The 27,337-nt window shown below is 37.7% G+C and overlaps 2 protein-coding genes across 2 annotated transcripts; both read left to right on the top strand.

The window, feature by feature from the left end:
* The first annotated feature begins 724 nt into the window (after window positions 1-724).
* SLU7 (SLU7 homolog, splicing factor) lies at window positions 725-16,946 on the top strand. Its single transcript, XM_065873615.1, has 16 exons — window positions 725-794; window positions 3,041-3,224; window positions 4,078-4,231; window positions 4,862-4,942; window positions 5,233-5,397; window positions 7,161-7,229; window positions 10,285-10,332; window positions 10,530-10,661; window positions 10,925-11,022; window positions 11,311-11,378; window positions 11,513-11,652; window positions 12,513-12,674; window positions 14,789-14,893; window positions 15,052-15,123; window positions 15,238-15,351; window positions 16,245-16,946. Exons 2-16 carry the CDS (start codon window positions 3,055-3,057, stop codon window positions 16,422-16,424), a joined length of 1,758 nt encoding a protein of 585 aa, XP_065729687.1. The 5' UTR covers window positions 725-794; window positions 3,041-3,054; the 3' UTR covers window positions 16,425-16,946.
* Window positions 16,947-19,693: 2,747 nt separating this feature from the next.
* On the top strand, window positions 19,694-26,409 carry FAM200C (family with sequence similarity 200 member C). The gene is made up of 3 exons (XM_065875302.1): window positions 19,694-20,068; window positions 20,947-21,024; window positions 23,995-26,409. The coding sequence occupies exon 3, from the start codon at window positions 24,045-24,047 to the stop codon at window positions 25,824-25,826; it is 1,782 nt and encodes a 593-aa protein (XP_065731374.1). The 5' UTR covers window positions 19,694-20,068; window positions 20,947-21,024; window positions 23,995-24,044; the 3' UTR covers window positions 25,827-26,409.
* Window positions 26,410-27,337: the final 928 nt, after the last annotated feature.

The following is a 27,337-nucleotide window of genomic DNA, read 5'->3' as shown; positions in this document are numbered from 1 at the left end:
GAAGAGAGAGGATAGGACCAAAAAAAAAAGGGGAGGGGGATTCTACTCCAACATTAATATTTTACAGTATTTTATTTCATATTATAAAGGAAGGTTGAGATGTCATAAATATTACTGTTTTCCCAAAATGGAAATCGTTTTATAGTATTTTTTTCCTAATGGTAAAATACAATATCACATTGGGACGAGGTGTCACAATTACGGAATAATGCCTCATGTTCTCATAGCACCTGGTATACCTTTCATAGCGGCTTTCTAGAACTATACATTTTTGAATAATTCAGTGTCTTTCTCACTCCGTATGATGTAAATTCGAGGAGAGGAAGACACTTTGTGTTTACCTTGTCCCCAGCGTGTTACACTACCTGGCTACTAATTAATGCTAATTTTAACTTTTTTTTTTTAACTTCACGCACTTCCCCCTTCATTTCACAGCGCTCTAGTGAGGCTTAAGCTGTCGTCTGCTCTCTACTACGTTTTTCTTTGCTTGTTTTGTTTTACGTCGTATGACGCGGCGACTCTTAAAAAAGAGTTTCAAAGAACAGACCGAAAAAGAAGCTGCTCAAACCTAACCCATTTCATAGACCCACAGTAGAGAAACGGACACCGCTCAACATCTCGCGAGACCAGCTCCGCTTGGGATTCTGAGACTCGAAGAGTTCTTAGCGCGCATGTGTGGGTCGTCCGGAAGGTGCCGCAGGGGCTGCTGGGAGAGGGAGGAGGTCAGGAAGTAAACATAGATGGTCGGCTTCCTTCATGTCCGGCTGTCTTGGTGTCAGCAGCGGCGGGACCGGGTAGGGAAATATTGTGAGAACTTCAAGAGGGAGGTGGGTGAGGGTGAAGAACCCCGAGAAGTGGACCAAAGGCTCCTAATTGTTACAAATATTCTTACGAGACTGATGAACGCCACGTTGAGGAGGGAACGGGGACCTAGAAGGAAGCCGCCGTCCTAGGCCTCAGTCGTAGTACCTGTGCCCAGTCAGACCAGGACTGTCTTCAGTGGTTTTTAAAGTAAGAATTATAAGATGCCATTGGGGCTTAACTGTCCAGTACAGTAGCTGTTAACTGTTGTGGTTCTTAAGCACTTGAAATGTTGGCTAGTCTGAATACGTGTAAAATCCATGTCACATTTTAAAGACTTAGTTTTTCTAAGTCTAAACAGATTTTTTCCTATGTTGAAATGATAATATGTTGGGTATATTGGGTTAAATACTGCAAAAATAATTTTACCTGTTTCTTTTTACTTTTCTAGTATGGCTGTGGAATATTTTAAATGACATATAGGCCTGGCATTATATTTCTCTTGGACAGAGCTGCATTAGAGGGTTTTAAGCTTGGGTAGTGGACATGATATGATCAAATCTGTGTTTTGAAAAAATAACACTGCAGTGTGGAAAACTGATTGGAGGGAATTGGGAGAGACTGGTAGGGAAAAGTATTAACACTAAGGTTATTTACAGTAGAAGTAAATGGATTTGAGTGATATTCAGAAGGTGAAAATAACGTTACTTAGTGATGAAATAGGTGTGGGAATTAGCTGGAACACTTATGAAAAGGGATGGATGGTGGTGTCTTTCATCAAGAGAGGGAACAGTGGAAAAAGATTTCATAGAGAAGATTATGAATTTTTTTTAGTTGAAGATTATGAATTTGAATTAAGATTTGTTGAGTTCAGGTTTCTCAGAGACATTTAAGTGGAGGTACTTTGAAGTAAGCAATTGGAATATATTTATTGGAAGCTCAGACAAAAGGTCTGGAGTAGAGAAATAAATTGGAGAGCCAGCAGTTGTATACTGTGGCTATCGAAACCTTGGAAATAGACGAGCTTGTCCTCTGGTGGAGTTTAGAGTGATGAAGAAGGCCCCAGGATTAACCCTTGTGGAATCCAAAATAAAATAACTGGGCAGAAATGGATGAACTTACAAAGGATTCAGGAGAAGCAGCGAGAGGGGTACAAGAAAAACCAGGAGAGTATAATGTCACATAAAGTCAAAGAATAAGAATATATCAAAAGGGGAAGGAACAGAACTGAAAAATGTCCAGAGGACTAGGCACATTGATAACTTAGTGGTATCTTTGGAGTGGGGGGAGGGGTGTGGGAGCTAAATCAAAGTGATTGAGAAGGGAAGCAGAAGATGAGGAAATAGAGACGATGAATATAGGTAAATCTTAAAGCATCCAGTCTTTAAGAGGAACAGAGATAGGACCCTACGTACTCATTAAGGGTTAGTGTGGTAGAAAAGTTTGAGACACTTACGTAGAGAGGAATTCGGGAATATATATGAGAGAAAGTCTCATGAAATTTTAAATACATGTGTATGTCTCTCTCCACTTAGAGTTGAGAGAAAAACTGCAACAGTATATAAAGACTTTTGTGGAGGGGAAAGAGACCTTCCCTTACAGATACTATGAAGAAAAAGACATAAGTTGAAAAATAATTGATATTACAATTACAAAGGTAGTCTGTACAGAATCTAAGAATAGAGATGTTGTAGTGGGAAGGGAGAGACAGAATATGCTTGTTATCTCTATAATAAAAAAAATTAAAAATAAAATAATTTATATTAGAGTGAAAAAATTTCCAACAAAGAAACTAAAAATAGTGATATAACTAAAGGGGGAGGAGAGATTTAGGAAGATAGGGACCTATGTTAGTGATTAATCTTGTATCAGAGCAAGAAGTTAACTAATAATGTCTAGAATATGAAACATTCTGTATAACACACAGTACGTGTCATTAGAGTGTACTTTTTTTTTTTTTTTTTTGCGGTACGCGGGCCTCTCACTGTTGTGGCCTCTCCCCTTACGGAGCACACTCTCCGGACACGCAGCCTCAGCGGCCATGGCTCAAGGGCCCAGCCGCTCCACGGCATGTGGGATCTTCCCAGACCGGAGCACAAACCCATATCCCCTGCGTCAGCAGGCGGACTCTCAACCACTGCGCCACCAGGGAAGCCCTACAGTGTACTTCTGATAGTTTCACTGGTGAATTCACCAAGGGCTAGTTTATACTAATAGATATTTCTTCCTTTTCATAGAGAAGGCCAGATAACCATGTCAGCTGCAGCCATGGATGCAGGTAATGTGGCCACCCTTTCGGGGTCCAAAGAAATGAGTTTGGAGGAACCAAAGAAGATGACCAGAGAGGACTGGAGAAAGAAGAAGGAGCTAGAAGAACAGCGAAAATTGGGTAATGCCCCTGCAGAAGTTGATGAAGAAGGAAAGTAAGTACTTTAATTTTTTTTGCAAGATCTGTTCAGAATTCAAATAAATGTCTACTTGGTTTACCAATTTCTCATCCTTTGCCTTGACAGGAAGCCATCTTTATCATTTACATCATTTTTGTTTTTATTTATTTTATTAAACTCATATGTATAAGGTTTAGTAATCATAATAATGAAGGACTTGTAATGAATAGCTGAAGTCCTTTTCGGTTTTCCCACTCCCTGTCCTACTCTACACAAGTGACTATAGTTGACCCTTGAACAACACAGGTTTGAAATGTGTGGGTCCACTTATACTCAGATTTTTTTCAATAACTACGTGCAGTACTACACAATCTGCCATGGGTTGAATCCTCGGATTCCAAACCATGGATACAGAGGCCCGACTGTGCAGCTTGAGCATCCGCAGGTTTTGGTATCTGAGGCAGGTCCTGAACCAGTCCCTCTCAGATACTGAGGGATGACTGTACTTGTCAGTCTATTTTGAGTTTTTCTGGTTGATACCTCCACATCTCCAAATAACATACCTATACCATTATTATAATCAACTCTAGACATTATTAGTTCTTGCTCTGATACAAGATTAATCTCACTAACATAGGTCCCTATATTCCTTCATCTCTCCTTCCGCTTTAGTTATATCACTATTTTTAGTTTCTTTGTTGGAAATTTTTTCACTCTAATATATTTTCTTTATTTTTAATTGTTTTTTTATTATAGAGATAACAAGCATATTCTGCCTTTCTCCTCCCAGTACAGTATCTCTATTCTTAGATTCTGCATAGGCTACCTTTGTAATTGTAATATCAATTATTTTTCAACATTCTGTTAAAAAAATTTTATTTTATTACAGAGACATCAATCCTCATATTCCTCAGTATATTTCTTCAGTGCCATGGTATATTGATCCATCAAAAAGGCCTACTTTAAAGCACCAGAGACCACAGCCAGAGAAACAAAAGCAGTATAGCTCATCTGGAGACTGGTACAAGAGGGGTGTAAAAGAGGTATGTATGCAACTTGTATATATGCATGTGAAAATGGAGATTTTATTTTAAGAACTTAATATAAGAACCTCTAAAGCAATACTATATAAAATAGAAACAGATTATATGACCTTTTATGTGGTATTAAAATTCACAGTACATACTACTTTAGTGTCTATATTTTATAAATTTGATATTGCTGAAATCTTTAAACTTTCTCATTTATAAAAGTGCAGGGTAAGCTGTGACAAAGTGAGAGAGTGGCATGGACATATATACACTACCAAACATAAAATAGATAGCTAGTGGGAAGCAGCCGCATAGCACAGGGAGATCAGCTCGGTGCTTTGTGACCGCCTAGAGGGGTGGGATAGGGAGGGTGGGAGGGAGGGAGATGCAAGAGGGAAGAGATATGGGAACATATGTATATGTATACTGATTCACTTTGTTATAAAGCAGAAACTAACACACCATTGTAAAGCAATTATACTCCAATAAAGATTTAAAAAAAAAAAAGTGGAGATTCTAACTGGTTTTCCTCTTAATGAATAAATCATTTCACTAGACAATATAGGAACGAGAGCCAAAGCTATTTTTAACTTATTCAGATAAATAAAAATTTTCCTTGTTTTTCTTTACATCCATTTATAGAATTCCATAACTACTAAGTACCGTAAAGGAGCATGTGAAAACTGTGGAGCCATGACACACAAAAAGAAAGACTGCTTTGAGGTGAGTTCACCTTTGAGAATTTTGGAAACTGTTGTCAGAGAGTCTCTTTATTCCTGTCAGAGAGCTTCATTCTGTTTTTTAATTACCTATATTTAGGTACAAGTTAAATAAAAATTAATTTGAATGAAATTAGTTTAGCATCATCAGAAGTTTTGCTGGAAGACTAAATGATAATTGAATAAACCATAAAGTCCCATGGTATGTTCACATCCACTCTGTAAAGATTATATGAAGTTTTCCTCTGGGCTATAGATACTTAGGAAAAGATTTAATCTTATTGTGTTTTCCAGAGACCTAGGCGAGTTGGAGCAAAATTTACAGGTACTAATATAGCTCCAGATGAACACGTCCAGCCTCAGCTGATGTTTGACTATGATGGGAAGAGGGATCGGTGGAACGGCTACAATCCAGAAGAACACATGAAAATTGTAGAAGAGTATGCGAAAGTTGATCTGGTGAGCACAGTTCACTGCTTTCCTGCTATCCTTAAAGAATGTACATTTTGCTGTATCTCTAATTTAACAACTCTATTTTTTGAGTCTTCAAGCAGTATAAAAAGGATGGCATTTTTATTATTGTAGTAGTAGTAAGCCTAATTGAATAGTGAAATAAACAGTGTGCTAGCCCTATTTGGCAGCAATTTCTTTTTATTTCATTCTTATATTGTCCTTTACTCCATGACTTAGGTTGCAAAAAATACTGGAAGCATTAGAACAGATTAGTGTCCAAAGCTTTTTCCTTTCTTTTAGAAACTCTTGGCCCCCAGACTCTATCTTGCCTATGGGCCTGTTTTATACTTGTCTCACATAGCATTTCAGGGTGGGGGAAGGGGAAGAGGATAAGTCATTTCAGAAAATTGAATTTTATTTTAATTTAACCTAAATTTTTTCTGTTATGATTTCACCTACTCACTCCCATTTTTCAAACACCACAGGCACATTGCTTTTTTTGTTTTTGTTTTTAAGTAGAGTTAGCATTTAAAATCATGGGATTTCACATAAAAATCTGAATTTTATATTTCTTGAACAGTGAAATATGCAGTAATCCTGGGCCAGCCTGGAGAGGTCAGTCATCTCGAGTCAGGTGGCACCTCGTCAACAGGGATTGTTCTCTGCAGTTTACCCCTGGTGGTGTCTAACTTGGTTTACATTAATGCCTGGTTCAAACAGGAGTTTGTAACTCCTGTTTAAATATGGCTGATTGAATCCAACTCATTTTCATTTTTTGTTTTTTGGGGGGGTTTTTTGTTTTCGGGTTTTTTTAACTTAATTTTTTTATACAGCAGGTTCTTATTAGTTATCTATTTTATACATATTAGTGTATATATGTCAATCCCAATCTCCCAGTTCATCCTGTTTTTTTGTTTTTTAATTTAGTTTTTTTTATTGAATGAGAGTCATTAAATTCTACAGTGCCTTACAATTTTCAGAAGTTTCACACACATGATTTCATATAATCCTATAATAACCCCCCCTTTTTAAAATTTCCTACCCTTCTATTACCCCTCCCCCCTTTCCTCTATTCATTGCTAACCACTAGTTAGTTCTCTGTGAGTGTGCTTCTTTCTTGTTTTATTCAGCAGTTGTATTTTTTTAGATTCCACATACAAGTAATATACAGTATTTGTCTTTCTCTTTCTGACCTATTTCACTTAACATAATGCCCTCCAAGTCCATCCATGTTGCTGCAAATGACAAAATTTCATTCTTTATGCCTAAATATTCCATTGTATATATATTCCACACATCTTCTTTATCCATTCATGTTTTTTTTTATTAATTTTTATTGGAGTATAGTTGCTTTACAATGCTGTATTCGTTTCTGAGGTACAGCAGAGTGAATCAGTTATACATATACACGTATCTACTCCTTTTTAGATTTCCTTCCCATTTAAGTCACCACAGAGCATTCAGTAGAGTTGGGGGGGGGGGGGGTTTTGTTCGTTTAGTTTTTGGCCACACTGCATGGCTTTTGGGATCTTAGTTCCCAGACCAGGGATCGAACCCAGCCCCTTGGCAGTGAGAGTGCAAAATCCTAACCACTGGACCACTAGGGAATTCGTTGTAACTCCTGCTCTTTAGGAGCCAGAGGTCTAGAGCTACAAAACATGACCTTGTCCAGTGACCTTTACTGAAAACAATAAACGTACGCATTTTACACATATAAAAATTAAATGTTCATTTGACTAAGTAAATTTCAAATGTTTCTTTTTTCTTAGGCAAAACGAACGTTGAAAGCCCAAAAACTCCAAGAAGAATTAGCCTCAGGAAAATTAGTGGAACAGGCTGTAAGTAATAAAAATGATCATTAAAAAAAAATTCAAACTCCTAGTAATCAAAAAATGAAGATTGAAACAAAAAATTCATTTTATATCTCTCAAGTTAGAAAAGATTTTAGGGAGAGAGAAGTGCTATTGAGGAGAAAGAGTAAAACTGACTTATAGGGTTCATGCGACTATAAATTGATGCAATCATTTTGGAGAGAATATTGCCATAAAACATTTATATACCTTTTCTGGAATTAAATTAGTAAATCCATCCATCCTAAATTTTTTCTAGTGTTCAGAAAAGTCATTATGCACAAAGATGTTCACTGCAGCACTTTTTACAACAGCAAGAAATTGAAATAGTTTAATAGGGAATTAGTGAAGTGAGCTATCCTTCCTCTGCATGATAGAATGTAAAATGACTTTTGTCAAAACTTTGTAACAACACTGGCTAACACTTATATTTTAATGACACATGTAAAATATTACAATATTACCACACAGGGAAGACAACCAGAACACCAGTTCTCATTTAATATAGAATTAGTGAATTTTTCTTTTTATTTATTTATTTTAGTATTTCCCACATTCTCCATAATGAACATGTAATAATTTTATAGCTAGGCAAAAAATTTTCAAACTAACAAAAAAGATGTATTGCAGACAGGTTTTTTCCTTTTTTTTCTTCCAGTCAGTCAACTTAATAGAGTATATTATACTTATTAGAGTTGTGAACATTTCATTTAACAAGTTAATGGCATAAGTAAATAATAAACATTTTCTAGTTGTCGAGTTTAAACTTCTAAAAGGGACCCTTAGCAAGTATAAGTACAAAGAAAACACAACTAGGTAAGTTAATCACCAAGTCTGAGCAGTCACAGAAGCTACCTATCAGGCAGGTTCAAAGCACAAGTTAACAGACAGATAATGTTAAAACCCAGCTCTGCCCCTGGCTAGCTAGGTGGTCCTAGAAAAATTAATTTGCCTCTCTGAGCCTCAGTTGATCATCTCTAAAGCAGAGATAACAACACCTACCCCCACCAGGAGGTTTAGCATACATATCACAGAGTAAACACTTGGTAATTTGTAGCTCTTGTTAATCATTACCAACTCTGGAAAAAAGAAGAGGGCCTTTTTCTGTTTTTCTAACATATTCTTTGTTGTTGTTTATTGTAAACATATTATAATTTATTTTCCCAGTAAGCATACTTACTGGGAAAGTAAGTATGAATTTTGCCCATTTGGATATGAAGATTAACTGCATATAGTAGAGCTATGTGTACTATAGAGATTTAGCTGTCTGTGTAGCAATATAAATGTCCTTTGTTGAACTGGCAACTTGTAAGAACTCCAAAATATATATATATATTTAAAATTCCCAATTTTGAAGGCAACAAATATTCAGAAAAAGTACACAGAAAATTATAAATAAGAAAAATATCCCCTATGTTAACTGTTAACATTTTCAAGTAGGCCTTTCAGTGTCCCAGTACACCCCCCACATACATCCATGGATGTGTGTGATTATCATACAACATGTTTTTTAAATGGATTCATCTTTACATACTCACTTATCACCTACTCTTTCAATTTAACAATATACAGTGCAGTGAGGACTTGTTCTCCGTATCATTAAATGTAGACCTGTAACATTTATTTGTATATAAATTCACATGGTTCAGTAATCAAAATAATTTAAGAAGATAGATGTGCCTCCATCCACCCTATCTCTAAACCTCACCCCCCATAACCATTTTTTTTTTTTTTTTGTGGTATGCGGGCCTCTCACTGTCGTGGCCTCTCCCGTTGCGGAGCACAGGCTCCGGACGTGCAGGCTCAGCAGCCATGGCCCACGGGCCCAGCCGCTCTGCAGCATGTGGGATCCTCCCGGACCGGGGCACGAACCTGTGTCCCCTGCATCGGCAGGCGGACTCTCAACCACTGTGCCACCAGGGAAGCACCCCCCATAACCATTTTTATTTTTCTTACAGATCCTTTCAGAGTTTGTTGTGTGAATACAAACAAATACAAATATGTAATCTTATTCCCATCCTTCCCTCTTTTTTTTCCCCCCAAAAAAATGGTAGCAAAGTATATGTGTTTTTCCACACCTTGGACAGAATGACTTTAATGGTTGTTCAGTGTTTATTGAGTGCAATATTTTATATAACCAATCATCTCTTGTTGATCTGTTTTTTTCCTAATTATTTGTACAATACCAACACTAGATTCTTATAAGGCTTTATATAATAGACATTTTTTCTTTATGATAAATTCCTAAAAGTGTAATTATTGATGCACTGAATATGTATATGTAAAATTTGATGACTTTAAAAAAAAAAATTTTGATGACTTATCACTTAGCTAGCATTCAGAAAGCCTGTACAAATTTTTGCTTCCACCAATATACCATATATATATATATATTTTTTTTATACACATGTTTCCACATCCCCCCACTAATGGTATAAGGTATTGTTTTAAACGTGTGAAGCCTTTTTAAAAGGACATGATGAAGTACTGAGCACTTTGCTCTCAGCATTTTGTGGAGATAGAGAATATCGTGACCAACTGCTAATGAAGAAAGAGTGTCTTTGAGGCAAGGATTTTGCACGCTTCTTAAATCACAGCGTGTTGTCACCTGAGTAGATTTCTTCAATGCCTAAATTTTACTAAGGCTGTTTTGGCTCTAAAGATACTTATTACATGATCCTGGTAACTTTTCTTTTTGGCCTTAATAGAAAAACAGTGAAGTTTAATGAAAATGTTATGTCTGAAGATTGAATACATATGAAATGAATATTTTTTAGGTATACTGATCAACTTAATCTTTCTATTACATTTGTGTGATTATAGTCCTATTATCATCAATGAAAATTTTGGATTTGTAGACAACCTAATAAAATTATTCACAATGACATACTTGTACTCAAAACTTATGTGCTCGCTACAAGTGAGAAATACAAGAATTTGTTCAGTTAAATTTGTTATATTATTTTAACTATGTTTTTAAAGTGTTAAATAATTGATTCAGTGGAATACAATTACAGATTCGTTTCCTTCTTTCGTGACACAGAATTCTCCAAAACACCAGTGGGGAGAAGAGGAACCAAATTCTCAGACGGTAGTAAATATATGCCCTATCTGGATATACATGAAATTTTTAAAGTTCTGATGGCTAATATTAATAGTAATATATAATTCATAATAATAATAGGTTTAAAGAACACAGTGAGTAAGGGTTTGGTTAAAGGGAAAACAAGAACTAGATGCTGCTCTTTTTTTCTTAAAAATTTTTTTCCCTCTCTCTTCCTCTTTCAGGAAAAAGATCATAACAGTGAAGATGAGGATGAAGATAAATATGCAGATGACATTGACATGCCTGGACAGAATTTTGACTCTAAGAGACGAATTACTGTCCGGAATCTCAGGATTCGAGAAGATATTGCAAAAGTAAGCCTTGCCAACTCAACATACATATTCAAAAAATATTTGTCTTCCCAGCCTAAATTTTGTCTACTGATATGGTACCTCGGTAGTATATGGGTAATATAGTCAGTCATTCCAAGGTTAGGTGTCATTCCGGTTTTCTTTCTCTTCACCTGTACCCCAGACATGCACACACACATTTAATTGGCTCCTCCTACTAGTCTGCTGAAATCTTCTTTGATGAAAGTAAACATTAACACAGCCTTAAAATATTTTTTTCCTTCTAGTATTTGCGGAATTTAGATCCAAATTCTGCTTACTATGATCCCAAAACCAGAGCGATGAGAGAGAATCCCTATGCCAATGCAGGAAAGAATCCAGATGAGTAAGTACCAAGTTCAGTGTAAAGATTTCAAGAGGGCGGCTGGGCCCGTGAGCTATGGCCACTGAGCCTGTGCGCCTGGAGCCTGTGCTCCGCAATGGGAGAGGCCACAACAGTGAGAGGCCCACGTACCGCAAAAAAAAAAAAAAAAAATTTCAAGGTAGGGGAGGGGAGCTTTTATTCATAAACCACAATCTGAATTAAAATGAGCATCACCTATGGTCAGGTCAGAGAAGAATTTCTTTAAAGAAATCAATCTCTGAAACAGTTTTTTTTAATTTGTGTTTACAGAGTGAGCTACGCGGGGGATAACTTTGTTAGATACACAGGTGATACCATTTCAATGGCTCAGACACAATGTAAGTGTTTTCTCTATGTCAAGGTATTTTGTATCAGCTCATAAGAAATTTAGGGGCATTTTTTAAAGCTTGTTTCCAAGAAGCATGAAAACAATGTAGGTGACAGCTCATTACGATGTTTTTAATTACCCTAGTGTTTGCTTGGGAAGCCTATGACAAGGGGTCTGAAGTGCATCTGCAAGCTGATCCTACAAAACTAGAGCTGTTGTATAAGTCCTTCAAAGTCAAGAAAGAAGACTTCAAAGAACAGCAGAAAGAAAGCATCCTGGAAAAGGTAATTTTGACCAAACTGCTAAAGGAAGACATTTCTTAAATAGAAATTATCAGTTAATAAACATCTGATTTACATTTGGAATACAATATACAGTCCATTTTAATCCATTAGGATTAGTCCTGTCCTTCCACTGATGCAATCAATTGGTATACAGTATCAGTGAAACTATATCAGTGAGCTTTTGCAGCAAAACAAATCACCTCAAAATGTAATAGTTTAAAAAAAAAAATAGTTTAAATAAACGTTTCTTATTTCTCACCATTTTGTATGCCAGCTGGGTCTCCTGGTCTGAGTCTGCCTATCTGAAGTTGGATGATCTAGAATGGCCTCACTTTGGTTTCTAGCAGTTAGCAGCCCTCATCTGTCCTGAGAAGGCCCACCTGGAACAGCTCATCTCTGCCCCACATGGGTTCTTATCCTCTGATAGGCTAGCCCAGCTTCTTTACATGGCATTCTCAGGATACCAGAAACTAGCAACAAAGTGTGCCCCAGTGCACAAGTGTTTTTCAGGTCTTTGCTTACATCATATTTGCCAGTGTTCCATAGGCCAGAACAAGTAGCCTGGCCAGGCCCAGATTCAAGGGAAGGAGCAGCAAAGTCATGTGGCAAATGGGCATGCACAGAGGATAAGGGGAATTTTATGAGCATTTTGTAATTTACCACACTCAACAGATGAGTAGCAATTGAGACATCTTTTATTTGCCTGTGAAAATTTGGTGACATTTTTTTCACTGTGTTTTGTATAACAAAGCCCATGAAGAATAGTCCTCTAATCTTCCTGATTGGAAATAAACCCTTCAGTAGAGATTTGAATGCAAATCTTTGTAAAATATATTTAATAATGTTCAATGTCCTTTTAGTACGGTGGCCAAGAACACTTGGATGCCCCTCCAGCTGAACTGCTTTTAGCTCAGACCGAAGACTACGTGGAGTACTCAAGACATGGGACAGTCATCAAAGGACAGGAGCGGGCTGTTGCCTCCTCCAAGTATGAGGAGGATGTGAAGATCCACAATCATACTGTATGTGTTCAACCAGAATTATTTTTGTATCCTTGTTAGCATTTTGCTCTGGATTGTATTTTTCATTAGTAAGTCGTTGTGTTTCATTTTGTTTTTTTGCATTTTAACTTTGTCTTATTTTTTAATACAATTTTTAAAGGTTATACAGCATTTACAGTTATTACAAAATATTGGCTGTATTCCCCACATAGTACAATACATCCTTGTAGCCTGTCTTACACCCAGTAGTTTATACCTTCCACTCCCTGACCCCTATATACTGCTTCTCCCCTCCTCCCCACTGGTAACCACTAGTTTGTTCTCTATATCTGTGAGTCTGCTTCTTTTTTTGTTATATTCACTAGTCGTATTTTTTAGATTCCACATGTCAGTGATATCATACAGTATTTGTCTTTCTCTGTCTGACTTATTGCACTTAGCATAATGCCCTTCGAGTCCGTCCATGTTGCTGCAGATGGTAAAATTTTGTTCTTTTTTATGGCTGAGTAGTTTGCCATTGTATATATGTACACCACATCTTTATTCATTCATCTGTTGATGGGCATTTAGGTTGCTTCCATATCTTGGCAATTGTAAATAATGCTACTGTGAACATTGGGGTGCATGTATCTTTTCGAATTAGTTTTTTGTGTTTATCAGATATATACCCAGGAGTGGAACTGCTGGGTCATATGGTAGTTTTATTTTTAGTTTTTTTGAGAAAGCTCCATACTGTTTGCCACAGTGGCTGCACCAATTGCTGTTTTATGAAATTTTCCCAAAATGTGACAGAATACTATTATTTTTACTCATATACCCACCATCTAGATTCAAATTTTTTTTTACAGATCGCCATATACGCTTTGTCTAGAAGAGTGTGTGTGTGTGTGTGTGTGTGTGTGTGTGTGAGAGAGAGTGTGTGTAAGTAACTGTATATTTTTTTGACTGAAACATTTGGAAATTACAGATATCATGACATTTCACCCGTAACACTGTATCATGTACCCTAAAATTAAGGATGTTCTCCTATATAACTACATTACCATTATCACACTTCAGAAAATTGACATTAATGCCTTAATATCACCTAATCTCTAGTCCTTTATCACATTTTCCAAAATATACCCCAAAATGCCTTTAAATAACTGTTTGGGTTTTTTTGGTTGGAGTGGGGATAACTGTTTTGTGCGTGAGTGTGAGACACAGATTCCAGTCACAGCTTACGTTTATTTTGTTATTTGGTTATTATCTCTCTTTTTTCTAGCATGTATCTCCCCTTTGTCATGACAGTGACTCTAACAGATCATGCCAGTTATCTTGTAAACTGTCTCATATCCTGTATTTGACTGGTTCCTAGTGATATATAACTTATTCCTGTATTCCCTGTATTTCCTATAAACAGGAATTCAGATCTAAAGGCTTGATTAAAGTTAACAGGAACACTTCATAGGTGATACAGTGTATGTCATATTGCATCGCATGATAAAGCATATAATTTGCTGTACTTTAAGTACCCAAACTACACTTGTCTCTCTAAGTAAGAGTCAAAAACCTAGCTACCTAATAGGAGCTAGGCCAGTAATCACAGATGAGTGAAATGAGCCAGGCAAATTTTATAAACTAGAGAACACAAGCCCTGTCTAATAGGGGCATCCACTGGTCAGCAACAGCCAGTTATTGACAAGTGGGAATGTGAGCCCAGAATTTCCCAGTCCTCAATTTTTCAAGAGAAGTCAGATAGCCTAAAATTTTTAATTTTGGGGGGGCATAGAATGTAAGACCGTTGTAACCACACCTTCTCCCTGTTAGTTAGCCCTAGCATCCCAATAATTTTCCTCCTTTTATCACCAGTATATGAGAATAACCAACAAGGACCTACTGTATAGCACAGGGGACTATACTCAATATTCTGTAATAACCTATAAGAGGAAAGAATCTGAAAATGAATATATTTATAACTGAATCACTGTGCTGTACACCTAAAACTAACACGACATGGTAAATCAACTATACTTCAATTTTTAAAAACAAATTAATTAATGATAGAATTTTTTTAAAAAAAGAAAGAAAAACAGTATATGAGAGACCCTGGTTTCAGGTTCATTTTTAAATAACCTCTCTGTGTCTCTCTGCAGCATATCTGGGGCTCTTATTGGAAAGAAGGCCGTTGGGGATACAAATGCTGTCACTCTTTTTTCAAGTATTCCTATTGTACTGGCGAAGCTGGGAAGGAGACTGCTGTAAGTAATTGCCCTCTAGTGCTTAAAAGTGAACAATAGCCAAAGTTCTTAAGTCAAAATTTATATGAAACATATATTTTTATGTTTCAAATTTTAACTTTTTCTTAGATGACTGGTAACTATGACTCTCAAGTTAGATTACATATATTTTCCCACAGAATTCAGAGGAGTGTATTATAAATGATACAACTGGAGAAGAATCTGTGAAAAAACCTCAGACCCTCATGGAGGTAAGTCCATGATCAGTTGTCCTGAATTTTTAAGTCTTGGAGGGAGGACTTTAAAACTTGTGCTAGAACTTTGTTTTGGCAGTAACAACACTATATTTGCATCCTCGCAATCAGATGCATCAGGAAAAACTAAAAGAGGAGAAAAAGAAGAAAAAGAAGAAGAGGAAGCATCGAAAGAGCAGTTCAGAGAGTGATGACGAAGAAAAGAAACATGAAAAATTGAAAAAGGTACTTTGTGAAGGCTAAATAAACAGTAAAAGTGACCACAGCATTCTTTATTTGTAGCGACCTTAGGAAATTCTCTAGTCCTATTTACAAGCTCATTTTAAAAATGAGCAAATGAGCCCCTAGTCTGGGTGATTTGCTCAGGTCACCTATCAGGTGTAGAATACAAATAGAGATTTTGTGTGTCTCGGTATTGCCTGCTTCTTGAACTATTTGTTGAATATCACTAATGCACAGAAGAAAAATGCTTGGTATAGTTGTTATTTTAGAGTTATGACATGTTCGCCAGAGAGACTTGCCATCTGGCTCTATAATTTGTAAGTTTCAGCAAGTCTTGGGAAAAGTCAGAATTGCAGTCGCCACCAAAAAGCATCAGTTGCCGGCTTCTGTCAGTAAAATAAACCTCATTCAATTTTCGTTGTTAAATAAAATTTCTTTGAAATTTCATTGAAAATGTCATAGAATGTATTGTGCTCTATGAAAATGTACGAGCCAAATAGTGATTAGTTGTAGCTTGACAGCGAAAGGGCTGACTCGCAAGCTCTTCCAGGCAATCTAGGTTTTTTGTTGTTTTTGGTTTTTTTGCGGTACGCGGGCCTCTCACCATTGTGGCGTCTCCCGTTGCGGAGCACAGGCTCCAGACGCGCAGGCTCAGCGGCCATGGCGCACGGGCCCAGCCACTCCGCGGCATGTGGGATCTTCCTGGACCAGGGCACGAACCCGTGTCCCCTGCATCGGCAGGCGGACTCTCAACCACTGTGCCACCAGGGAAGCCCACAATCTAGGTTTTTGATGTAGTAGTTCATACTCAGTGGGGTCTTCTGGTACTCTACCACTTTTGCACAAAAGAGATCTGATGTAGAGCCACGGTACTCATTTCTTTCTTCTCACTATAGGCACTGAATGCAGAGGAGGCCCGTCTTCTTCATGTCAAGGAGATCATGCAGATTGATGAGAGGAAGCGGCCTTACAGTAGCATATATGAAACTCGGGAACCCACTGAAGAGGAAATGGAGGCCTACAGAATGAAGCGTCAGAGGCCAGATGACCCCATGGCCTCCTTCCTCGGACAGTAGTAACTGGTCGCAGATGGTCACCGAAGATAGACTCTGCTGATACATTCTTTTAGATTCTTGCTGATGATTATCAATGGAAAAATCTGTATCTACTCTCCTTGCTGCCTGACTTTAAAGCATCCAGAAGACTTATAGTAAATTCATTCCTTTCCATACTGAAGAAACAGAGAAGAAAAAAAAAGCGGTATATTAAGTGCAGATTAAGATTTTATTTCCAATTTTATATTAATGATGTGGAAAAAGGTCTTGGCTCTCCACCTATCACAAATATCTTAACATTTATTTATTAAGTTTCAAACTTCATTTCCTCAATTTTTATGGCCCTTTATCTAGTGTTAGCACTCATTTTGAAGGCAGTTAGTTACTCTTTCTCAAAACAAGGGCTTCAGTTTTTTTAAATTAGTAGTAACTATAACACTAGTTATTTGATAATCATTTCTTTTTGCCTTCTTGGATTTTTCTGATCTGAAGCTAATATCCTATCTTGAGCTCTGGGTTACTGAAAGGACTGTAGAACGTGTGAAAACTTTATCCCTGATGTCAGTCTGTGTAGTAATAATCCTGTTTTCCACTTGGTTATAAAATTTTGATTTTCAGAACATTTCCTTGTATCTTATACTCAGAACTAAATGCGTTAGGCTTTACATGGAAAAAAAACTATTTTGTCACCCTTGAGTCAGTGTTAGTACTAGGTCTTTTACCATTCTAGACATGAGTGTTTAGACACAGAAATCCTTTTCTTTAGCATAGAGGATATGGTCTGGGATACTAATTGCTGTTTTAATTGTGATTGCCTTTATATAACAATCATGAATATTAGATTTTTAAAAGATTATAGAATAACTCTTGTACCTAATCTTCATAGCCAGCAGGTGTCTTTTTGTAAAATTTGCAAAAAGCAAAACCTGAAGTTGAAGGTTTCTTCAAAGAATTACAAGTATAGCTTGTAGGGCTATTAGTAACTGAGATTGCTGCAATTTTTAGCCTTCTTCTAAGAACACTGTGAAGATAGTACTGACAGTGAGAGTGGGATCAGTGAAAACAGCCTGTTTAAAACCCCTGACACAAGGACATTGACTTTTAACAGCTCACTGGCTTTTCTAAACTACCAAAACCCACTAGAATATTGCATTAAGTTAGCATCTCAGAAATAGTGCTGGTGGGAGAGTAACTGAATCAGATTATCAAATTCTGTGGATATACATGGTATCTAGATTCAGACCAGTATGAAATTAAAACAGCAATGCAAATACATCGAATTCTTACCTACTTTAAGAGTGTCAAAAATTTACATTTTCATATTCCTACCTTAACATAGACTTGTTCAACATAGTCTGATATTAGTGTCTATTTTGTATTTTATTTATCTTTTGTTGATAAAGATGTATAACAGAATACTTAACTGTGAGTGGTTTGCAGCATTATTTCAAATATTTGGGGACTTTGCTGGTGGTCCAGTGGGTAAGACTCCACGCTCCCAATGCAGGGGGCCCAGGTTCGATCTCTGGTCCGGGAATCAGATCCCACGTGCATGCCGCAACTAAGAGTCCACGTGCCACAACTAAAGATCCCGCATGCTGCAACCAAGACCTGGCACAGCCTCAATAAATAAATAATATTTAACAAAAAAAAAAAAACAAATACCTGGCAGACAAGTGATCTATAGGACTGGCAAGAAGCCTGGGTTAGCTTCTGTGTGTTTGAATTAGAAAATTTCAGGAGGGACTTCCCTGGTGGTCCAGTGGGTAAGACTCCACGCTCCCAATGCAGGGGGTCTGGGTTCGATCCCTGGTCGGGGAACTAGATCCCACATGCATGTTGCAACTAAGAGTGCACGTGCTGCAACTAAAAAAAAGATCCTGCATGCAACTGAAGATCCCACATGCCACAACTAAGACCCAGCACAGCCTAAATAAATAAAATATTTTTTTAAACAATTTCAGGACTCTAAAAAATGTGTCACCTAACATTTCTGTTACGGCTTCTGTTCCCTCTTCTTGAAACCTAATTTACTCTGATTTTAGGAAGAATTCTATAATATATGAAATCATATCTTATTTCTGTTTCATTTTGGATAAAAGGTAAATCTAGGACATTCCTCAAGATAATGAACTTTGATTTTATTATCTCAATTATAGCTGCCTTTTGAGTGCTGGAACTATGTAATGTTTTCACATGTTATCTCCTCAAAAGAATTTCATGGGGTGAGTAATGGATGATATCCATATTTCACAGTAAGCATAAGGACTTAAATGAGTCCAGGTGGTTTGCTAAGTCCTAACAGTAAAAAGTGTTGGGGCCAGAACATAAACCCAAGTCTCTGACTCTAAAGCCTACTCCTTTCTCTAGCATTTAAGGCCCAGGTTTCTGGGCCAAGCTGGTGTTTTGCAATTTCTTTCACTGACAGAAACTTTAAGCAGGCTCTCAATCTTTTTATCAGGTTCACTCTCAATACCTGAAAATAAAGTATCTGTCCCACATTCTTTGACACTTCCCCCTCCCCCAGCCTTGTGGGATGCTTCTCCCAAGACTAACTATACAAAAATGAGTAAAATGTGATTTCATTAAATACCCTCAAAATAGGAAAGAGGGCTATATTTAGATTTGTTTCAACTTTTTCTCATTTCTACTTTAGGGTTTTTCTCAGCAATCTCTCTAATATGGGTTTATTTATCTAGGAGTCTGTTGTTAAAAAGAATTTTAAATAAAATTTAAAATCGTTTCTCAAAGGTGAATGATGATGATTAGCAAATTCATCCACATGCTGTAATTAATGGGAAGTGGGGGGAGGGCAACGTGCATGGGCGAGAGGACACAAGCTCAGCCTCCACCATTAGTATGTTACTGGAGTGTACAGCTTGTCCCATTTGCCTGAATGTTTAATTTGTAAGTAGAATGCGCTCCCTTCTCTTTTTCCTCATTGATTCCACATAGAAAATGGTTAATTATTGAAGCTTTACAACCGCCAAGCTCAAAGCCTGACTTAATATAAAATTTTATCTGCAGTGCTTTAGAAAGTAGAACTATGTGGGCTTCACAGGGCCTTCCATTCCCGAGATTCTACGATTCATCCTCTCTGGCAGACACAATAAGCAAAAAATCCCCAGCTCCAAGTCCCTCATCTGAAAAGAAAACCAGCGCGCGTGCTCCTTACTCAGGGCGGCGGGGCCCTCAGCCGCTTGCCAGTGCGCCTGCGTGCCGGGATCCGCCTCGCCCGGTCTGCGGGCGGGAAGCCCTCCCCGAGAACCCGGATGGGACCCGGCGCGGCTGGAGCGGGGGACGCCGCGGGCGCTGCTGTTTCACCGCGCCCTGCAAGGTCCTGCTCGGGAGTCGGACACGAGGAACCGCCACCTAGACTGGTTCCAGCGCCCGGAGGCTGGGCCCCAGCCTGAGCGGAGGGCGAACTGGAGCCTGAAACGGGCGCCTAAAAGAAGCCCGAGCATCCCTTGGGCCTGCTCCTCTGGCTAGGAGACGTCGGGTGGAGACCGAGCAGAGTCTTCTTCCCGCTCCTCCGGGCGTCCTTAGCTCGCCCGGGCCGCCTTCTAAACGCTCCGTCCTTATAATACACCAAGAGGTCCTACCAGTTACGAGCTGGTGTTGTTTACATGCATTCTCATAATTAAACTTCCCAACAGCCCTGTAAGGTAGGTACCATTGTCCTCCCCGGTTGAGGGACTGAAGCTTGGACAGGTCCCAGCCTAAGTGACCAAGGCAGGATCCCAGGCGTTTGCCTCTGGCGCATTTGCTCAGCTATTGCATTCCCGTCCCTTCTTTCCTGGCTTTTGCTCTTAACGATGTAAAATGTAATGATTCAATCCTCTGCCTCCCTGGACACCGACACCTACCATGGACGGGCATAGGCGGTGGCCAGGTACAAGTTGGATTGTGTTTGGTTTGGGGTTTTAGGTTTACAACTGCACTTTAGTGTTGTCACTGCTGAAATAGATGTTTTAGCCTTGCTCAGGTATTTCTGTTATGTTAATGTTCACTTGTAACTGACTTTTTTCTCTAAATTGTGATGCTTTTTCGTATCTACCCTTCATAAATTTGCAAAACATTTTACTCTGTTATATCTGGTCTTACATTCTGCCTCTTCAGATAGCTTTCAACAAACTCTCAAAAGAATCATTCTAAAAACTAATTATGCCTATCTTAATAAGTAAACCTTTTTGATTATTTTACTGTTTATTATGGAAATTTTCCAGCATATATAGAGTGAGAATGGTGTAATGATGTGTACCCATCATCCAGCTTTAGCAGTTACCAACTCAAGGTCAATCCTGTTCTGTTTCCACCCTATTGTGTGTGTGTGTGTGTGTGTGTGTGTGTGTGTGTGTGTGTGTGTATGTGTGCTGATGTACTGTATTTCAAAGGAAATCCCAGACATCATTTCACTTGTAAATAACTAAGTCTGTATCTCTAACAAATGAAGACCTTTTTTTAACACAACCATACCATTATCACAGTTTCAGTTAACAATAATTCCTTAATGTGATGCTTTTTTAATGTTTACATATTTTAGGATATTGTGATTGCTAAATACCACAAAGGAGCAAGTGAAAATGGTGAGTTTCTAAAACACAAGAAAGCCTCCTGGGCAGTAAGTTCATCTTTGAGGGTCTTGAAAATTCTTGCTACCTATTCTCCCTTTTTGAGGGGGATGGAGAAGAATACTATAAATGAGTTTTTCTAAAAATTCTTTTCCAAATAGGTTAATCTTCAATCAGAATATACTTGAGCAGCATAGTCAGAGAGGGGAACAATGGACTCTAAACTCATCCTATAATGATTTCTAGTGAGAAATCATTTGAAGTAAAGCTTTTTCCTTCACTCCCTCTGTTCCCCAAAATATAAATAACAGAATACAGAAAGATAAGCATTTTTTATGCTTATGTCATCATTTTGTTATCAGTTAGGCGAGGTTCTAAACACAGTTGGCCCATAGTCTCATCACTTGATAAAGGAACGCTTAAGATCAACTCTAAACTTTAAACTGCCTTTACTGACTGGCAGACATCTTCCAATTTTAAACTGACTGATGACAACCATATGGCAGATCAACTTACTAGTTACACAGAAGTGCATTTTACAACTAGTCATTCTTGGCAGAGCCTCTAGAAAGCTAATGCCTTAATATTCTTGGCTTACTTAGCTGTGATTTTTTTTTAATGGCCAAAGTGGGCATTTGGATTTAAATGTACTCCTGTTACATTATTTCAGCCATATTCTGTGGCACAGAACTCTGGAAATTTAGGGGATCACTTATTTACGTGGGAGATAGAAATGTTTTCTAAGGTATATTTGAGTCTACCTGTGGATTACACCTTTACTCATTGCTCAGGAGGGAGAAAGAAAAAAGCATGTCTTTTTAGGTCCCTCAACTTTCTTTCTTTTTTTTTAATTTAAATTTTTTTAATGTTTCATTTATGAGTTTTTTTTAGTTTTTATTGGAGTATAGTTGCTTTACAATGTTTTGTTTCTGCTGTACAACAAAGTGAATCAGTTATACATATACATATATCCACTCTTTTTTTAGATTTCCTTCCCATTTAGGTCACCACAGAGCACTGAGTAGAGTTCCCTATGCTATACAGTAGGTTCTCATTAGTTATCTGTTTTATACATAGTACTGTATATATGTCAATCCCAATCTCCCAATTCATCCCACCCTCCCTACCCCACTTGGTAACCATAAGTTTGTTTTCCACATCTGTGACTCTATTTCTGCTTTGTAGATAAGTTCATCTGTACCGTTTTTCTAGATTCCACATATAAGCAATATTATATGATATTTGTCTTTCTCTTTCTGACTTCACTCTGTATGACAGTCTCTAGGTCCATCCATGTCTCTGCAAATGGCACTATCTTGTTCCTTTTGATGGCTGAGTAATATTCCATTGTATATATGTACCACATCTTCTTTATCCATTCCTCTGTCGATGGATATTTAGGTTGCTTCCACATCCTGGCTATTGTAAATAGTGCTGCAATGAACATTGGGGTGCATGCATCCTTTCGAATTATGGTTTTCTCCAGATATATGCCTAGGAGTGGGATTGCTGGGTCATATGGTAGCTCTATTTTTAGTTTTTTTAAGGAAGCTCCATACTGTTCTCCATAGTGGCTGTACCAATTTACATTCCCACCAACAGTGTAGAGGGTTCCCTTTTCTCCACACCCTCTCTAGCAGATTTGTAGATTTTTTGATGACAGCTATTCTGACCAGTGTGAGGTGAGTTATAGTTTTGATTTGCCTTCCTCTAATAATTAGTGATGTTGAGCATCTTTTCGTGTATTTTTTGGCCATCCATATGTCTTTTTTGGAGAAATGTTAGGTCCCTCAACTTTCCTAAGAAGTTGTCATCAACTCAGAAAACATAATTGCCTGTTAAAGCATTTAGTGTTTACTTAGCAACCTAGAATATCGGTAAGCTAGGAATTGGCCCGAGGATATGTTTCATTTCTCTAAATCTGTCTATGTACTAGGATGTGTATCAGAATCACCTGGACAACTTTATTTTAGATTCTTTTGTCCTACTTTTGGAGATGATGATTTATTAATTCTGAGGTGGTATAGGGACATGTATACTTTCAAAGGGGCTCCCAATGATTGTGATAGGCATCTCTTGTTAGAGATTACTGTTCTAGGTACTATTCATAAGACTTATCTAAAATACTTATTTAGAATACAGATTTGGGGCCCCTACTCCAGAGCTAGGGAATCAGAATATCTCAGGGTGGGGTCCAAGAATCTGCATTTTCACAAGAGACTTATATGATTCCTCCATTTACTAAACTAGAGAACCACTGCCTTCTACATCCTGTCGTACTGTAATTAAGGCTTTTCTTCTATGAGAGAGCTTTTTCTGAAGTTTCAGTAACAAGAATAGTTGTGTTTCTCCCGAGCAACTTGTTTTGCTTTTTTATATGGACAGTGTGAATCATGGACTGATAGTGTGTATCCTACTTCTGTGTCAAGGGTGGCTTGGTCAGACCTGTTTGAAATTCTCTGCTTAAGTTGGAGTCAAAGCCACTCAAGGATCAAATAGTTTTATAGACCTGTCTAATCCTTAACTATTAGAAAGAACTGGCCACCATGTCAAAATCTGCCCTTCCTTACAGTATTTAGTGAATTACTCCCTTCTCTCTTCACTAGTTCATAACTGGGGGTGTGCATACATCCTTGGCATAAGATGCAAAGAAGGGGGTGGTAGTGAGATGCCTTTTCTGGGGATACAAAATGTACCAGATTTGTTTGGAACATACATCATTGAAAACAAATTAAGCCATAACTGCAATTCATCAATAGAGAATTTATGGGTAATCACAATTTGCATAAGCCCTAATCTCTCGTACATAACTTGCTGGCAAGGTATTTATTCCAGGGCTTTAGCTGTGAGTTTGTTAGGTTTAAGTTGGGCTGTCATGCTGTCATGGCTTACTTTGAATTGACATGTTGCAGGATATTTCTTGACATGTACACAGATGACAGGATGGCATGTGATGTGGCTTTGTTTTAATTCAGTTAGCCACTGGTTTTTAATGTCTGGGTTATATTTTACTTCCAAAGCAAAAAATCTGCGACACCTCTGGAATACTACGTGAGAATTTTGGGGTGCCATGTCGAAGAAACGCAAATGGGACGATGACTATGTTCGTTACTGGTTCACCTGCACAACGGAGGTTGATGGAACTCAGCGCCCACAGTGTGTATTGTGTAACTCTGTATTTTCAAACGCTGACCTCCGACCATCAAAACTGTCTGACCATTTTAACAGACAGCATGGTGGTATAGGTGGGCACGATCTCAATAGCCTGAAACATGTGCCAGCACCATCTGATCAGAGTGAAACCCTGAAAGCATTTGGAGTTGCATCTCAGGAGGATACCTTACTACAGGCATCATATCAGTTTGCGTATTTATGTGCCAAGGAGAAGAATCCTCATACAATAGCTGAAAAATTAGTGAAACCTTGTGCCCTGGAAATAGCACAAATAGTTTTGGGACCAGATGCACAAAAGAAGCTTCAGCAGGTATCCTTATCAGATGATGTGATCCATTCTAGAATTGATGAAATGAGCCAGGATATCTTACAGCAAGTTCTAGAAGATATAAAAGCCAGTCCTCTTAAAGTGGGTATTCAGCTTGCTGAGACAACAGACATGGATGACTGCAGTCAGCTAATGGCATTTGTGCGATACATAAAGGAAAGAGAGATCGTAGAAGAATTCCTGTTCTGTGAACCATTGCAGTTAACAGTGAAGGGAAAAGCTGTGTTCAATCTGTTCAGAGACTTTTTTTTGAAGCATAAGATAGCACTCGATGTATGTGGCTCTGTTTGTACTGACGGTGCCTCTTCTATCCTAGGAGAAAATTCAGAATTTGTTTCCTGTATGAAAAAAGAGGTACCTCATATCGTGATCACACATTGTTTGTTGAACCCTCATGAACTTGTCACAAAGACACTGCCTACAAAACTGAGGGGTGCTCTTTTTACTGTGGTGAGGGTAATAAATTTTATCAAAGGGCGAGCTCCAAATCATCGCCTGTTTCAGGCTTTTTTTGAAGAAATTGGAATAGAGTATAGTGTTCTCCTTTTCCATACTGAAATGAGGTGGCTTTCCCGAGGCCAAATACTTACTCATATTTTTGAAATGTATGAAGAAATAAATCAGTTTCTTCACCACCAAAGCAGCAATTTAGTTGATGGCTTTGAAAACAAAGAGTTTAAAATTCACCTAGCATACCTTGCAGATTTATTCAAACACCTAAATGAACTTAGTGCATCTATGCAAAGGACTGGAATGAACACAGTATCAGCTAGAGAGAAGTTGTCTGCTTTTGTCAGGAAGTTTCCATTTTGGCTAAAGCGAATTGAGAAAAGAAATTTTACCAACTTTCCTTTTCTTGAAGAAATCGTTGTTTCAGATAATGAAGCAATATGCATTGCAGCTGAAATAACAGTGCACCTGCAACAGTTGAGCAACTTCTTCCACGGATATTTCTCTGTTGGAGATCTTGACGAGGCAAGTAAATGGATACTGGATCCATTTCTTTTTAATTTGGACTTTGTTGACGATGGCTATTTAATGAAAAATGATCTTGCTGAATTACGAGCTAGTGGCCAAATCCTAATGGAATTTGAGACAATGAAGCTTGAGGATTTCTGGTGTGCTCAATTCACAGTGTTTCCAAGCCTAGCAAAGACAGCTCTAAAAATCCTTATACCGTTTGCAACTACATATCTTTGTGAGTTGGGATTTTCATCACTCTTGCATTTTAAAACAAAGTCCAGAAGCTACGTGAATATGAGTGATGACATCCGTGTGGCTATTTCAAAAAAAGTTCCTCGTTTCTCAGACATCATTGAACAAAAACTACAGCTACAGAAGTCACTGTAAGCTGATAGACTTTTTCAATGTATAATTTTTAATATATTCTTAATTCCAGTTATAAGTTATAATTCTGTCTCTTTTGTATTTATGATATACCAAATCCTTTAAAAGTTTAGCATTTTTAACTTTTAATTTTCACGTGAGATGTGAAAATATGTTTTGAGAATAAAAGCACAAGCAGCAGAAAAGATTAAGTGCTGCTGATACATAGGATTCTTCTAAGTATCTGTTTAACCTTTTGATGTGATACATAAAAAAAGACACTCAGGCACTACAATATCCAAGCTAAATGGTATACAATAGGCTACGAATAGAGTCAAGAGAAAAAGACCTCCCAGAACATGCATCTCATGTTAAAAGTCAAAGGATGAAATGACAGACTGAGTCCTCCCATGTCCTTGAGGGCTGTTTTGGGGAGGTTAATGAAATCAGAAGAGGATTATGAAATGTTATAGTGAGAGAAGGGATGGCCCTAGTTAATGTAAGATTTATTTTGAAATGTATTCTTTGGAGTTAGTCTCACAATATCCATTCCTCTTAGTTCCTATGCTCTAAATTCCATGACATTAATAAACATCCTAATATCCTGTTAGTCACTCTTTGTCTTCTTTTACATTACATCCAGACTCCAAGTCATCAGGGCTGCTAAAGCGGAGATCCCAGAGCCCTATTTGAGAGATTCTAATTTAACTGGTCTGGACAAGATCAAGGATCTTCATTCTTAACCAGCTTTCCATATGGTTCCGATGGATACTTTGGTCCTCTCACCTCATCTTATTTTTCCTACACTTATTTTTCCTTTACCCCAGTTTCCTCACTTATTTTACACCTTATGCTGTATGCATTTTTCTAAGATAGTTCAAAACTTTTGAATGGATCAGAATATAAATACTAAAGAAATTGACATGAAGTCACTGTAGTAATTCAGGGCCACCAAAAAGCTCCCCATGGGAATCTAGGTTAATATACTTTCCTGGATGATAATTTGGCTAGATTTATTTTTAAATGTGAATAAACTAACATTTTTTATTTCAAAATTCAATGTTTTATCCAAGTACAATATGCTCAAGGCTGGAGAAGAAATGAGCCCTATAATGAAAAGCCACAGTCCCCTTCCTACCCAGTTACCTTAACCATTTCTGCTTTAACATTTTATGGTCCCACCCATATATCTAAGTAATATGATACCAAATACATAGGCCAGTTTTGATTTATCAGATTTAGAAGTTATGTGTTGACTCCTCTAGATAATAGGTAAGGACTGAATTTATAAAACATCCATCTCCTCTCCTACTACTTCCAATTTTTTTGTTATGATAGTACTAATTTTCATTCCTCTTGATCCTTCATAGCCCTTTGATTGAGGATTTTTCCCTCTAGGAATTTATCACATGGAAAGAATCAGGGGTATCCACAAAGTTTATAAGGTGGGTAATCATAGCACTTTTGAAATTTTTTTTTAAACTTGAAGGGGAATGAAGTCCAACTATCAAATTTAGATGCCACTTGAGTACACA

Source organism: Phocoena phocoena, chromosome 3 (genome assembly GCF_963924675.1).
Source record: "Phocoena phocoena chromosome 3, mPhoPho1.1, whole genome shotgun sequence".
Classification (NCBI taxonomy): domain Eukaryota; kingdom Metazoa; phylum Chordata; class Mammalia; order Artiodactyla; family Phocoenidae; genus Phocoena; species Phocoena phocoena.
This window is presented reverse-complemented; position numbering and strand designations above follow the sequence as displayed.

Excerpts from the sequence above, each read along its gene's own strand:
- SLU7 (XM_065873615.1), top strand. The coding sequence starts at position 3,055 with ATGTCAGCTGCAGCCATGGATGCAGGTAATGTGGCCACCCTTTCGGGG. Across the intron at positions 3,225-4,077 it reads GAAGTTGATGAAGAAGGAAA|AGACATCAATCCTCATATTC; the intron begins GTAAGTACTTTA and ends ATTTTATTACAG. Across the intron at positions 15,352-16,244 it reads AACATGAAAAATTGAAAAAG|GCACTGAATGCAGAGGAGGC; the intron begins GTACTTTGTGAA and ends TTCTCACTATAG.
- FAM200C (XM_065875302.1), top strand. The coding sequence starts at position 24,045 with ATGTCGAAGAAACGCAAATGGGACGATGACTATGTTCGTTACTGGTTC.